General features: G+C 54.1%; 1 protein-coding gene across 1 annotated transcript; it reads right to left on the minus strand.

The window, feature by feature from the left end:
* Nucleotides 1-7,021: 7,021 nt before the first annotated feature.
* Nucleotides 7,022-11,269, minus strand: CUNH16orf82 (chromosome unknown C16orf82 homolog). The gene is made up of 2 exons (XM_040636559.1): nucleotides 11,246-11,269; nucleotides 7,022-7,519 (listed from the first exon to the last, which is right to left on the minus strand). The coding sequence occupies exons 1-2, from the start codon at nucleotides 11,267-11,269 to the stop codon at nucleotides 7,022-7,024; spliced, it is 522 nt and encodes a 173-aa protein (XP_040492493.1).
* Between the last annotated feature and the right edge of the window lie 445 nt (nucleotides 11,270-11,714).

Consider the following 11,714-nt stretch of genomic DNA (forward strand, 5'->3'; position numbering starts at 1 on the left):
CCTCGAAACCACTGTGAATTCCAGGATTAGCATGAGGCCATCCTGTGCCCACACTGGGGTTAACATGATACGTAAGTGAAGGATTTTCATCAGCTTCCGCAGACTACAACTGAGCCAGGTGAACCTCAGATGAGCCCAAGAGGGAGGTCTGTCAACGGTCACATTTATGACCTTGACAAACTTGATGAGTGTGTGTGTGTGTGTGTGTGTGCGCACACGTGCGTGCACACCACTCTCAATCTCTGTTACCTCCCATTTTGTCATCTTTCATATTTTGAGAACTAACAGTACAATCCAGGTTTGACCAGTTTCCTTCACAATGCTCAGATTCAACCCATTCCTTCTGAAGTATGTATTGAGCACCTACTGTGTGCAAGGCAGGCTTCTAGAGGCTGGCGACACAACAACACACCCACTGTGAAAAGGCATTGTTCTAGGCTCCAGGGACACAACTGTGAGCAAAACAGACCCAGTCCCTGCTCCTGTGGAGTTGAACACTTGTGGGCGAGGCAGATTTTAATCCAGGAATCACACCAGGAAGTGTCAAGTGATGACCAGCCCTAAGTGCCATGAAGGAGAGGAACATGGTGGCCCGAGAATGTGTTCTGGGGAGATTGGATCAGGTCGGGGGAGCAGGGAAGTGACACATGAGCTGAGTTCTGCAGGAAGAGTAGACAGTAGCGAGGTGAAGGGGCAAAGCATATTCTAGATAGGGGACTTGATGCCGCAAGAGTACTGGGTCACAGGGGTCTGTGGAAGTGGAGGCCCCACAGAGAGGAACGTGGTTTGTGATGAGGCTGGAATGGTGAGCAAAGGGCAGACCCGTGGTGGTGGTGGTGGTGGTGGTAATTTTGTTCTTTATCCTGAGAGAAGGGAAGGTCATCAGAGCATTACCAGTTAGCTTTGGCCGTGTAACAAACTATCCCCAAATATAATCACTTAAAGCAACCACATCTTCTTTAGCTCAGGAGCCTGGAGGGCAGCAGTTTGTGTGGGGCTCAGTTGGTGGCTCCTCTGGTCTTCGTCAGGCCCAGCTGATCTTAGGTGGACTCATTCACGTGTCCATGGTCAGTTGGTGGGTCACATGGGGTGGCGGGTTCATGATAGCCTCTTTCCTCGGCCCATGCTCAGTCACAGGATGGCTGCCAAGTGTGAAGTGTATGAACAGAAGCCACAAGGCCTCCTAAGGCCTAGATCCGGAAGTGCAAAGCATCACTTCCTGTTGGTCAGAGCAAATCACGAGATCAGCCCAGATTTAGGGGATGGAGAAGTAGACTCCTCCTCTCCATGGGAGGAGTTGCTAAACATTCGGGTCATTTTTGCCAACTACTGCGAAGATTTTAAGTAAAAGACTTTTTTTTTTTTTTTTTTTTTTTTTTTTTTTAGAAGGTTAAAACGTTCTGAATGGAGAATGGTTGGGGGGCAGTATTTACCTAGTATCTGTTCCTTCCTCCATTATTAGTAACGGAGTAAGTTTTTATTCCTACACGTTGCTTCCTAGAATAAAGATTGGATTTCCTCCCCTCCTTTATAGCTCCATGTAGCTGTGTTGTGTAAGACCTTTAGAGAGTCTCCTTATAAAAGAAGGGTCAAGCCTTTCTTCTCCCGCCCCCCACCCCGCACCACTCTCCTTGATGTGTTGGATGGAGGCGTGTTGGTGGAGCTTGGGCAGCCACCTTGGGCCATTAAGGAAGCGGACCGCTTCCTAAGGAGGGTGGTATGGAGATCCAGAGGAGCTGGGGTCCTGATCACTCCGTGAAGCCACCATTTGGACTACCTGTTCCACATGGCCCCTAGTGGCTCACAGCTTTCCCTTCTCTGGAGAGTTGCCTGTATGGACTGGAGTGTTTCTTCTCAGGAGGTTATGTTCGCTCAGGGTGTGGGCATGCAAAGGGCCTGCCTCCCTTTGATTGATGGGAAGACCCACTTGGAGCTGCAGTAGATGCCCCAGAGCTCCCCAAGGGGTCCGCCTGAGGCCAGTCTCCAGCCCCATCCCGTGTCCCTTACTCCCCTTCTCCTTGGAACGCCCCTTCCATAAGTCTTACAAGAACCCCCATCTCAGGCTCTGCTTCTAGGGACCCAACCTCAGACACCCTACTCTGCTCCCTGCCCACAATGAGCCACAGACCAAGAGTCTGGCTTACCCACCAAGCTCCTGGCTCAGAGTGAACCTTAATCACTAGACTCAATCCATTTCGCCTACGGTTTTGCAGTGGACAGAAGAGGAGAGGTCAGGTGCTTGACCCCCACAGAGCAGGCACTATGGTATGAAGAACTCGAGAAAAATCAACTTTTTCTGGGCCAGGGGTTTGTAGGCCAAGGGAGCGCTCGGGAAGAGAGGCTTTAGATCTGGTCGGCGTGTGGGGCCCACCAGCCGAGTCCCTCCCCTTCCCGCCTCCCTGCTCTAGGCCTGTTTGAAGTCTGTGGGCTGCCTGGGCTGCTGGATGGACAGCATTTGTAAGCAACTCTCTCCCCAGCCCAGTTAATAATTCAGGAGCCAATGCCTGCAGCCAACCCATCATTCCAACCCCGCTGCACCCTGAACGCCAAGCTAGTGGACAGGAAAGAAAAAATCACCGTACCCGCTTGAAAAATGGTTCTTGCTTCAAGTGCTTGCCGCGTCCCCCATGCTGGGGTGGGAGAGAGCTGAGCGGAGATGGATCTGCTGGGCAGACAGCGAGAGAAGGGTGGAGCGGTGCCCGGGGCTCAGGCGTGCACGCCGAACGGTATTTAATTTTGGGCTCCTGAGCCACATCTGTTTTTGGACAGTGGGATGTAATCGCTGGAGTGCAGGCCTTGGACGAGCCCTCTATTTATCCTTCACTCACTGTCTCATTCATTCATTCATTCATTCATTCATTTGACAACCATTGTTGCCACTGACGGGCAAGTGGTATTGATACAAGGGGGTTGGGGAAGTGACACCTGTCCTCAGGGAGGTAGACACATATAGAGGGAGGTGCCACACTTAAAGGGCTCGAGATGAGAAGTAGCTGGCCAGGGGCTCTGCATCTGGGGGCAGCCTGTCACCTGGGTGTGTCAGGGCCCTATATGTCCGAAGCAGGAGGGCAGGGTAGAGAGATTAATGGTTAAGATCATGGACTCAGGGGCCAGATCCCAGCCCCACCACTCACTCACACAGAGCTGGCCTCTGTGTGCCTCAGTTTCCCTTCCCATGTATACAACGGAGTTAATAATGGGAGACTAAGACAAATGACCTCTTATTGTGAAGATAATGAACAGAGACTTTGAGAGCGAAATGAAAAACCCAAACTCTGACGAAGACAAAGTGCTGGTGACTGTAAAGTAAAGCCACCTTCAGAAAGTGACTGGGCGGGTTCTTTTGAAGCCAGACACACGTCCCAGCCGGCAGTCCCACCCATGGGCATTCACCCAGACGACATGATAAACTTCTGTTCATATAAACACCTGTACATAAATGTTTACTACTCGCTTTGTAACCTCCCCAATTGGGAAACAACCCAAATGCCTCTCAGCCAGAGAACTGATGGACCGTGGAACATTACTCAGCACTAAACAGACAATGTGGGTGAGTCATAAATGGCACGCGAAGGTGGCCAGGCTTGTAAGTCTCCTACGTACTGTGTGATTCCATGCGCCTGATGTTCTGGAAAACCGAATGGAGAGAAAACTGGTCCGTGGTGCTGGGGTGGAAGGAACTGACCAAAAGGGGCAAGGGGGGCTTTTTGGGGTGCGATGAAACTATTTGGTATTCAGGGTGTGGTGGCGGATGCCTGACCCATCTATGTGTGTGCTTGTCAAAAATCATAGAACTGCACACAAAAAAAGGGTAAATTTTACTGCGTGTGAATTGTGACAGGTTTGAGGTGGTATATATAGAGGTTTTGGAGGAAGTAGCAGGAGTCCAGGGAAGGAAAATGTAGTTAGGTCAGTTTGTTGAAGAGCCTTGAATGCCGCGTCAAATCCTTTGGACAGTGGGAAGATTCAGAAGTTTTTAAGCAGTTAAGGAATAGAAGCAGATTTTTGTTTCAGAAAGACCACTGCGTTCTCTGTTTAAAAGCAGAAGCCTTTGAGTGTGTGGTGCTGAGACTGCCTTCAGAAATTTCCATCCACTCCTCCCCCTTTTTGGAAAGAATTTGAATTTGTGACCCACATGGAAAAATCAGGAGATCTTACATAGAATTCTGTATTTCTGGCTTCTCTTTAGATGGTATGCATGTACTCCAGTGTGTACGAGCCCCGTACCTACTCCCTTGTAGTAGCTTTCTGTCCCTTGCAGGTGTCCGTTTTAGACCCCAGGGGTTGAAAGCACCTTTGAGGGGGAACAGAGCAAGGGCAGTGGTACTTCCCGGCCCAGGCGGACCATGATCACCCCCCGGGAACTTTAAACACTGCTGAATGTTCCCCAGGTGGTTCTACTGTGTAGCTGGGGCTGGGAACCACTGGTCTGGGGGGGGGGGGATGATGACAGCCTGGATTGGGGGGGCAGCAGGGGAGGAGGGCAGGTGTTAGGAACTGATGGGACATGGGGCTGAGGCAGGGGCGGTGTCCAGTGTGACAAGGGTCCCCGCTTGAACAATAGGGTGGGATGATGTCATTTGCTGAGAAGGGATGCAGGAGGAGGTGGTCATGGGAGGGTAGTCAGGGGAAGGGGGTGAGCCCTCCAGACTGGGGGCTCTGGTGTGTGGTTGTCCAGCGTTGCTGTGCCTACAACTACCTCTGTGTGCCCTCTGTCCTCCTCTGAGACAGGAGAGCAAGGCAGCGATGGGGGTGCAGGGAGGTGTGGCAGCCCCAGAGCCTCCCCAGAAGCTCCCCCCGCCCCAGGGCCTGCCTGCGGACAGGGGCTCCCTTGGGCAGGGCTGGGGGCAAGGAGCTCCTCTGGTCTGCCTGGGTCATGGGTTCTCTGCTCCTGCTGAGTGATTTTTGCCTGGACAAAGTGGGAGAGAATGTACTTGAAGGCACTCATGCTTGAGAGGAAGGACCCTACCAGTCCAGACATGTGGTGCCCTCAAACCCAGAACCACTCACCCCTGAAACCTAGCAAACCATCTGCTGATCCATCCTGATTTCCAAGCAAATGCTATGGTTCCATTGTTTGTTTTTTTGTGGTTTGTTTTTTGGGGTTTTTTTTTTGGTCAAGAATACATCGTCCATGTCAGCAGTCATGATCCTTTGTGTGCTGTGAGCGAAGCAAGGCAGAAACCACTGTGCCCATTTTACAGACAAGCGAGGAAAGGGGAGGAAACCAACATTTAGTACCTACTACTTGCCAGGTAATTAATATACATTTTCACGTAATCCACATAACCATCCTACCTAGGTATGAAATAGAGGTTATTGTTCCCAGTTTCCAGATGAGGAAACTGAGCTCAGAAATCTTAAGCATTTTGCCCCAGATCACCAGCTTAGCGCTGGCAGAGTTGGCAGCTGAAGCCCTCCTCTCAGCACAGTTGTTTGGTGTGTTTGCGTTTGTCACTGGGACCTCGGCGGGAACACACACACACATGCACACTCACAGCCTCTCCAGACACCTTTTATTGTCTTTGGTGCCCCCTCCGCTTTCGTTCTGGAACCTAGTGGATGTCTTCATGACTGTTCTGACCTCCGCCCCTCAGTGGACACACTCCCTCCCCAGGGTCTGTGTGGTCAGCCCCCTGGGAAGGGCTTTATTTTCCTGAGAAGGGGCAGATGGAGGTCTCAGCCTTCCCACCCACGTAGGAGACGTTCGCTAAATGGCGCAGAGCTGTCTCATCCTGGCCGTTCTTGGCTGGGTTGGTTTCTGTCACCATTAAGCATTGATCATGGCATTGTCCTGCCACAGGAAGCGCTGTCCCAACCATCTCAACAGAGACGATTTTCGGCCTCCTTTCTCGTCTCTACCTCCTCTGAGATGCACGTAGAAACAGAGATGGGGCACCAGGGAATGTTTGCTCCTGGGAAGATTCTGGGTTGAAGCTACCTGGGAACAGTGCTCAAAATGAAAGGGAGAAGCTCACTTGCAGGATGCTCTTCAGGGACGGGGCTCCCTGAACACAGCTGTCGTGAGCGTCCTCTCTGGGTGCTGCTGGCTCTTGTGCGCAGCTCACCTTACAGAGCCTGGTAGGGCTGCAGCTGCCCCAGGGCTGTGGTTCCCCATGGATGGTGCTTCCTTCAGCTGGCTCTCGACGTGGACAGTCCCAGCCAAGGTTGGTGTCGCTTCTTCCAAGCTTATCATGATTGGCATTGGTTGTAGATGGCATTCATCCCTTAGCATGGTTTCTCCACAGGAGGTTCCAGCTTCAGATTGTTCTATATAGAGTTGGCATTTGCTGCTGATCCCAGCTGTCCCCACCGATGGGTTCTGGCACTGGGGATCCCACCATGACGGTTCTCAATATACTTGGTTTTGCCATTGACGGATCCTGTTCGGGCTGGCTCGTTGCTGGGGCTCACGGTGGTGTGCCAGTGGAGGTGGATCCAGCACCGACAGCTCTTCCTACAGCTGCTCTCCTCAACAGTGGTTCTCAGTAAAGATGGGCTCACCGTTGATGGCTGATGGCCAGTGGAGATCAATAGTTCTCGCTACACGCGACCCTGCTGCTGATGGTTGGGGCTACAATTGGAGCTATCCGTGGTTCTGACACAGTCATTGTATACTTTTTTAAAGGTATTTGTTTTGACAATAACCACTCTGGGTGAAGTCTAGGCTTGCTGGGTCGTCACGTCTGTATTTTTCAAGAACCCGGTGGCCGGCGAGCCTGCTCATAAAGGCATGCACACCTGGGCGGGCTGCTCCCCATTGGTGACCTGGTTGCCGGCTTTGACCTGGCCCCCGGACTTGTCCTCCTGAAGACTGGTGCTGCTCTTCACCCCACTTTGCACATTGCCGTCCACTGGGATGCTCTGGCAGCTGCTGGCCTGGCTGGCGGGAAGGCTGCTGGCGGAGCTGAGCAGCCCGCTACTCACCTGGTAGTTCAGGGCACTGCTGCCCAGGCTGATGAAGCTCATGCTGGTCAGGCTGCTGGCCCCGCTGCTGATGCCGCTGCCGGGCAGGCTGGTCTCACTTTTCCCCTCCAGGCTGCTTGGTGCCGCGGGCTTGGCTGGCCAACCGGCTCCTGATCTGGCTGGGCGAGTAGATGGCGCACAACTGGCTGGTCGGGGCGCTGCCCGCCTGGGTATGGAGCCTTCTCTGCAACCTCAGCATTGGAGTGCTGCCCACCAGGCTGACCTCACTGTTCTCCTCATCGCCCGCATACCCGCTGCTCACCAGGCTGGTGACACTTTCCCTGCATTTCCCCAGGCTGGACTGTCGCAGGCTCAGCAAGCTGCTGTCACTGTTCCATGGGCTTCCCAGGTTACCTCCCAAAACTTTCAGGGGCTCCTGAGTCGCTCCTGTGTCATGGTGTGGCCTCTCGGGTGCCTGGGGCTCTACACTGGGGGCCGGGAGGCTTGGAGCTTGGCCCCGAACATTCCAGGCAGCAGACTCCCTGTTTCTACCCTGTAGGAAGGTGGGGGGCAACTGATCTGGTTTATCCAGGGGGAGGGGGCCCTGGGAGGCCTATGAATGATAGGTCTGGGGTGTCTGGGGAGAGGACGCTCAATTTATAGGGTGGCCTTTCAAAGGGGAGTGTTCTGATTGGCTGGCCCGGTGATGGGTTTATGAGGCGGGGTGAGGGTGGGAAGGACAATGCTCTCCCCGCACCAGTTACATCAGTGGCTGGGGCTGGAGGTGGGCAGAAAAGGGGCTGAAGGCCAGAGAGTGGCGAGAACCACCTTCCTGGTGACACTTCCCGCAGGGCCTGTGGCCTCTGCTTTGCCATGTCAGGAGACCTGGGTGTGCGTCCCCGCCGAACCCCTTCTGAGCTGTATTTCTTTAGGATGTCATTCCTTCCGAGACACTTGCTCCATGCCGAGACCACTGGGAGGACTGGGGAGAATATGACAGGAGTTTATCTGAAATTCTTTGTCAAATCTCCAAGGGCCTGGCTGGTCTGGCTCCTCTCTCTTAGCCTGGTCCCACGTCACACCCTTCCCTTTCCTCACCTCGAGGCGGGGTCACACGGGCTGTTTACTTATTCTGAGCTCGGACCCGCTGCAGGGCCTTTGCACTGGCTGTCCCCACCACCTGGAATGGTCTTCCCTCAGCCCCTTGGCCTTCAAGTTTCAGCTCCAGTGTCCCTCAGGCAGTGTCCCTGGCCCCTACAAGAAGGTTCCTCTATTATTCTTCTTGTCACTTCCTAATTTATGTGCCTTGTGGCATGAGACACAGTTTATAAGTCTTTTTATGTGTTGGTTGCTTATTGCCCGTCCCCCCTGCGAGAATATCGTCTTTGCGAGGCCTGAGATTTTGAACTCTTATTCTCTGCTGTGCCCCCCACGCCCAGCACACTGCCTGTGACATAGCAGACGCTCATGAGGCGTTCGCTGAGCGTGTGAGTGATTTAACTGTTCTAGGGTGTGCATTCCAGCCCCCCAGGGAACTTTTAAAAAACGTGTTCAGGTTTTCCAGGGCAGTGGTTCTCTCTCTGGGCTGCACCCCCAGATTTCCCTAGGGTCCCACTTCCAGAGGTTCTGAGCTAATTGATCTGGGTGAGGCTTTGGCATCAGAATTTTAAACCGCTCTCCAGGTGGTTCCACCGTGCAGCCAGCGCTGAGAACCCAGTGCCAGGAGGCGAGGCTGAGCCAGATGTGCTGCTTGTAGAAGGTTCTCTGTGCTACCCTGGCTAAGTAGTATCGTAGATGAGAACACCCACCGGGGCGCTTATTAGTGGACACTGAATAGATTAGCGCTGAGTGATGGAATGAATTAAAACAAAATTCATCAACCGTTAAAGGGTTCATACGTGGGTTTTAAGGACTGGGGAATTCGTTGAAATTGTAGCAGACTTCGCGATGGGCCATATATACGCTTCCCCACCAGGAAGGAGTCACAGCCTTTGTCAAATTCTTAAGGGTATCCTTGAGCCTCCAAAGATTGAGAAGCATAATGATTCAGCTCAACTCTTGCCTTAGCATTTGGAAGACAGCTGGCCCTGGTGCCTGGCCCGATGGTATGGGTCTGGAGAGGCCTGTCTGGCTCTGTTTGCGATGCAGGGGGTGGGGAGGAGGAAGGCACTCCTTGGAGAGTGCGCCACTCAGCCCCTTGGCAGTTATCAGTGTGTCAGCGCTAATTATCACTGTCATCTGTATTATGAATTCCTTTCCCATTGCCTGGGGCCATCCAGCTTCCCTCTGCCGTACACAGAGCCATCTCTTTTGCTGTGGAAATTCTGATCCTTCTGGGATACGAGGGGCTTCTCATAGCTGCCTGGCTCCCTGTCCCTTCCCTACATTCCCTGCTAGGGACCATCAGCGCAGGGACAGACACAGTGGCTTAGCAGTGATCCCAGAGGAGGCAGTGTGGTGGGATCCAACTGTTGTGAGAAGCAGGGACCAGGTCTAGCGTTAGGGGGCTGGCAGGAGAGAGGCAGGGTCAGGCTCCAGGCAGGTGGGCTGGGGCTCAGGACTGGCCCTGCCCCTGCATGAATACAAAGCAGGGCAGGTGCCCCAATGCTGGGGATTCATGGGGAGCTGACTGGGACTCATATTCCCCCCTGTCCCCATCCGGCCTGCCCCGGGCACAGTGCACGTGGGCCAGAGGACTGAGGTGAACACCTGGGGGTTTGTGCAGAGACCAAAGTTTCCCTCTGCTCTTTGTTTCATGTAACACCAGAGTCAGTAGTAGCCTGTGGATGTGGCAAGGGCATGGCAATGGCTGCGGCTTGGCCCAGCACTCTCCTTCTGAAAGTCTCTCTCCGTTGCTCTGGAAGTCTCGGGAAGGCATCTCAGGTGAGCTCTGTATTCTTTGGGCCCAGCCTTCTCATTCCTCCTGCACCTGAAGCCACCTGAGGGTGGTGCCCTGGTCCCTGCCCTGGGTCAGACCAGAGCTGCCCAGCCGGGATGCTGTTTCAGGACCCCTCCCCCACCAGAGGTGCAAGTGCTCCAGGGCCAAACAGAGCAGCACCCTTCTGCACGCAGGGTCCCAGAGCTGCAGTGCGTCTGGGGAGAGGGGGGCGGGGGGTGCTTCTCCACAGGGCCCTTTCTCTTTCTGGGGACCGGGTACCAGCTGCCTCTCTGGTTTCCAGTCTTTCTTGTGGTCTGCCCCACCACGAAAACCCTCCGATGCCCCCCCCCCCCCCACACACACTCCAGCCCCTTTCTCCAGGTTTCCTTTCCTTCATGACTTTCAGATACTTCACACAGATGACGGGCAGTCACGGGACCTCAGGCTGCGTCCCAGGCAAGGCTCAGACAGGAAACCTGGCTACAGACCCCAGGATCTGTGTGTCCCAGAGACCGGCCCTTCCCCGATGTGACAGACAATGCTCTATGTTCCCCAGACCGTCCCAGTTCTCTCCTAGGCCCATAGGAGAAATCAGGTCTAACCCCCTGCGTCTAGGTGGGGCCATTAAGGGCACAGGCAGAAGGGCAGTGTTCTAGGCCTGGGATAGAAACCTCTCCAGTGCTTTGCCTCTCTTCTTCCTGTTCTGCGGGGGCCTTGGAAACCACGCGCTGAACACCGCAGGCCCCACAGCGGATGGAGCCCGGGTTCCGGAGTGAGTGTGTGCGTGTAGAAGAAGCCCTGCCCTCCACCAAATGCATTTGCACTGTCAGTGAGCAGTAAGCGATTTCCGTGCTCGGTCACCATGGCCGGGGGCTTGTTCAGTACCACGGCAGAGTCCGGCTCACACACACTAATATGCCCCGTGCCTACACCCCGCCAATGCACTTCACCAGGTTGAACTTCGTCTCTGAGGGGGTCTGCAGTAGCTCCCGGGACTACCTTCCCTCACCTTCCCTCCCTGACGTCTACCCTCAGGATCTCAGCATCTCAGTAAGTGCCCTGACGAGGGGGGGGGGGTGAGAAAGAGCTTCACAGGCCCGGAAGGTACCGCCCCCTGTCCTAATCCTAATATTTATCCTGAATATTCCAGCAGAAGCCCTGGCTAAGTTGGGCATCAGTTCTCTGAGGATGACACACTGTGATCACTTGGAACTCAGGGAGATGTTTTTCTGGTTTTCATTCGTTCATTCACTCAACAAATGTTTCCTGACATATTACTGCTTTCCTTCCACCTAATCTTGCTGAGTGCCTGCTCTGCGTCAGGCAGTGGGCGGGGCTCTGACCTCAGCACCGTATAAAAGATGTGAATGGGTGTCTGGCCGCGTGATCATAAATGTGAGCAGGGTGCAAGGACAGAGATGGGGGCGTGTGCACGCCTACTTGTGATGTGCATGTCCGTACGTGCAGGTGACCTTTCTTGGCCATTGTCCCTCAGGCAGAGCCAGCTAGCACCTGGGGGAGAGGTCATAGAGGCAGCCATGGGGAGGCTGGGACCTGTGGCTCCAGTGAGCTGGAAGCTGCTGGAGACTTTTCAGCAGCGATGAGCAGACTGGAGTTTGAACAGGTTGCAGTGTGGGGGTCAGTGAGGACGGGCAAGGTGGGGTCAGGAGGGCTCGGGCCACAGAGTGGTAGCAGAGCTGGACAGCAGTGCTGGGATCTGGGGTGTATTTAGAAGGCGGGGCTCAGGGCTCGCCGAGGGACTGGATGTGGGGGTTAGAGGAAGAGTGGGGTCAAGGCCAGCTGTGGGGTCCAGGAACCTCTGAGTCAGGGGTAAGGGGCCTTCTAGAAATGGCACAGCCTCCTTCTGAAGCAGGCGGAGTGGTGGAACCTTCTACTTTTAGATGTTTGTGTGAAAAAACACATAAACGCG

This window comes from Ursus maritimus, unplaced genomic scaffold, assembly GCF_017311325.1.
Source record: "Ursus maritimus isolate PB19 unplaced genomic scaffold, ASM1731132v1 scaffold_2, whole genome shotgun sequence".
In the NCBI taxonomy this organism is placed as follows: Eukaryota; Metazoa; Chordata; class Mammalia; order Carnivora; family Ursidae; genus Ursus; species Ursus maritimus.

Excerpts from the sequence above, each read along its gene's own strand:
- CUNH16orf82 (XM_040636559.1), bottom strand. The coding sequence starts at position 11,269 with ATGGCCAAGAAAGGTCACCTGCAC. Across the intron at positions 7,520-11,245 it reads CCAAGAAAGGTCACCTGCAC|GCCTCCCAGGGCCCCCTCCC; the intron begins GTACGGACATGC and ends TATCATTCATAG.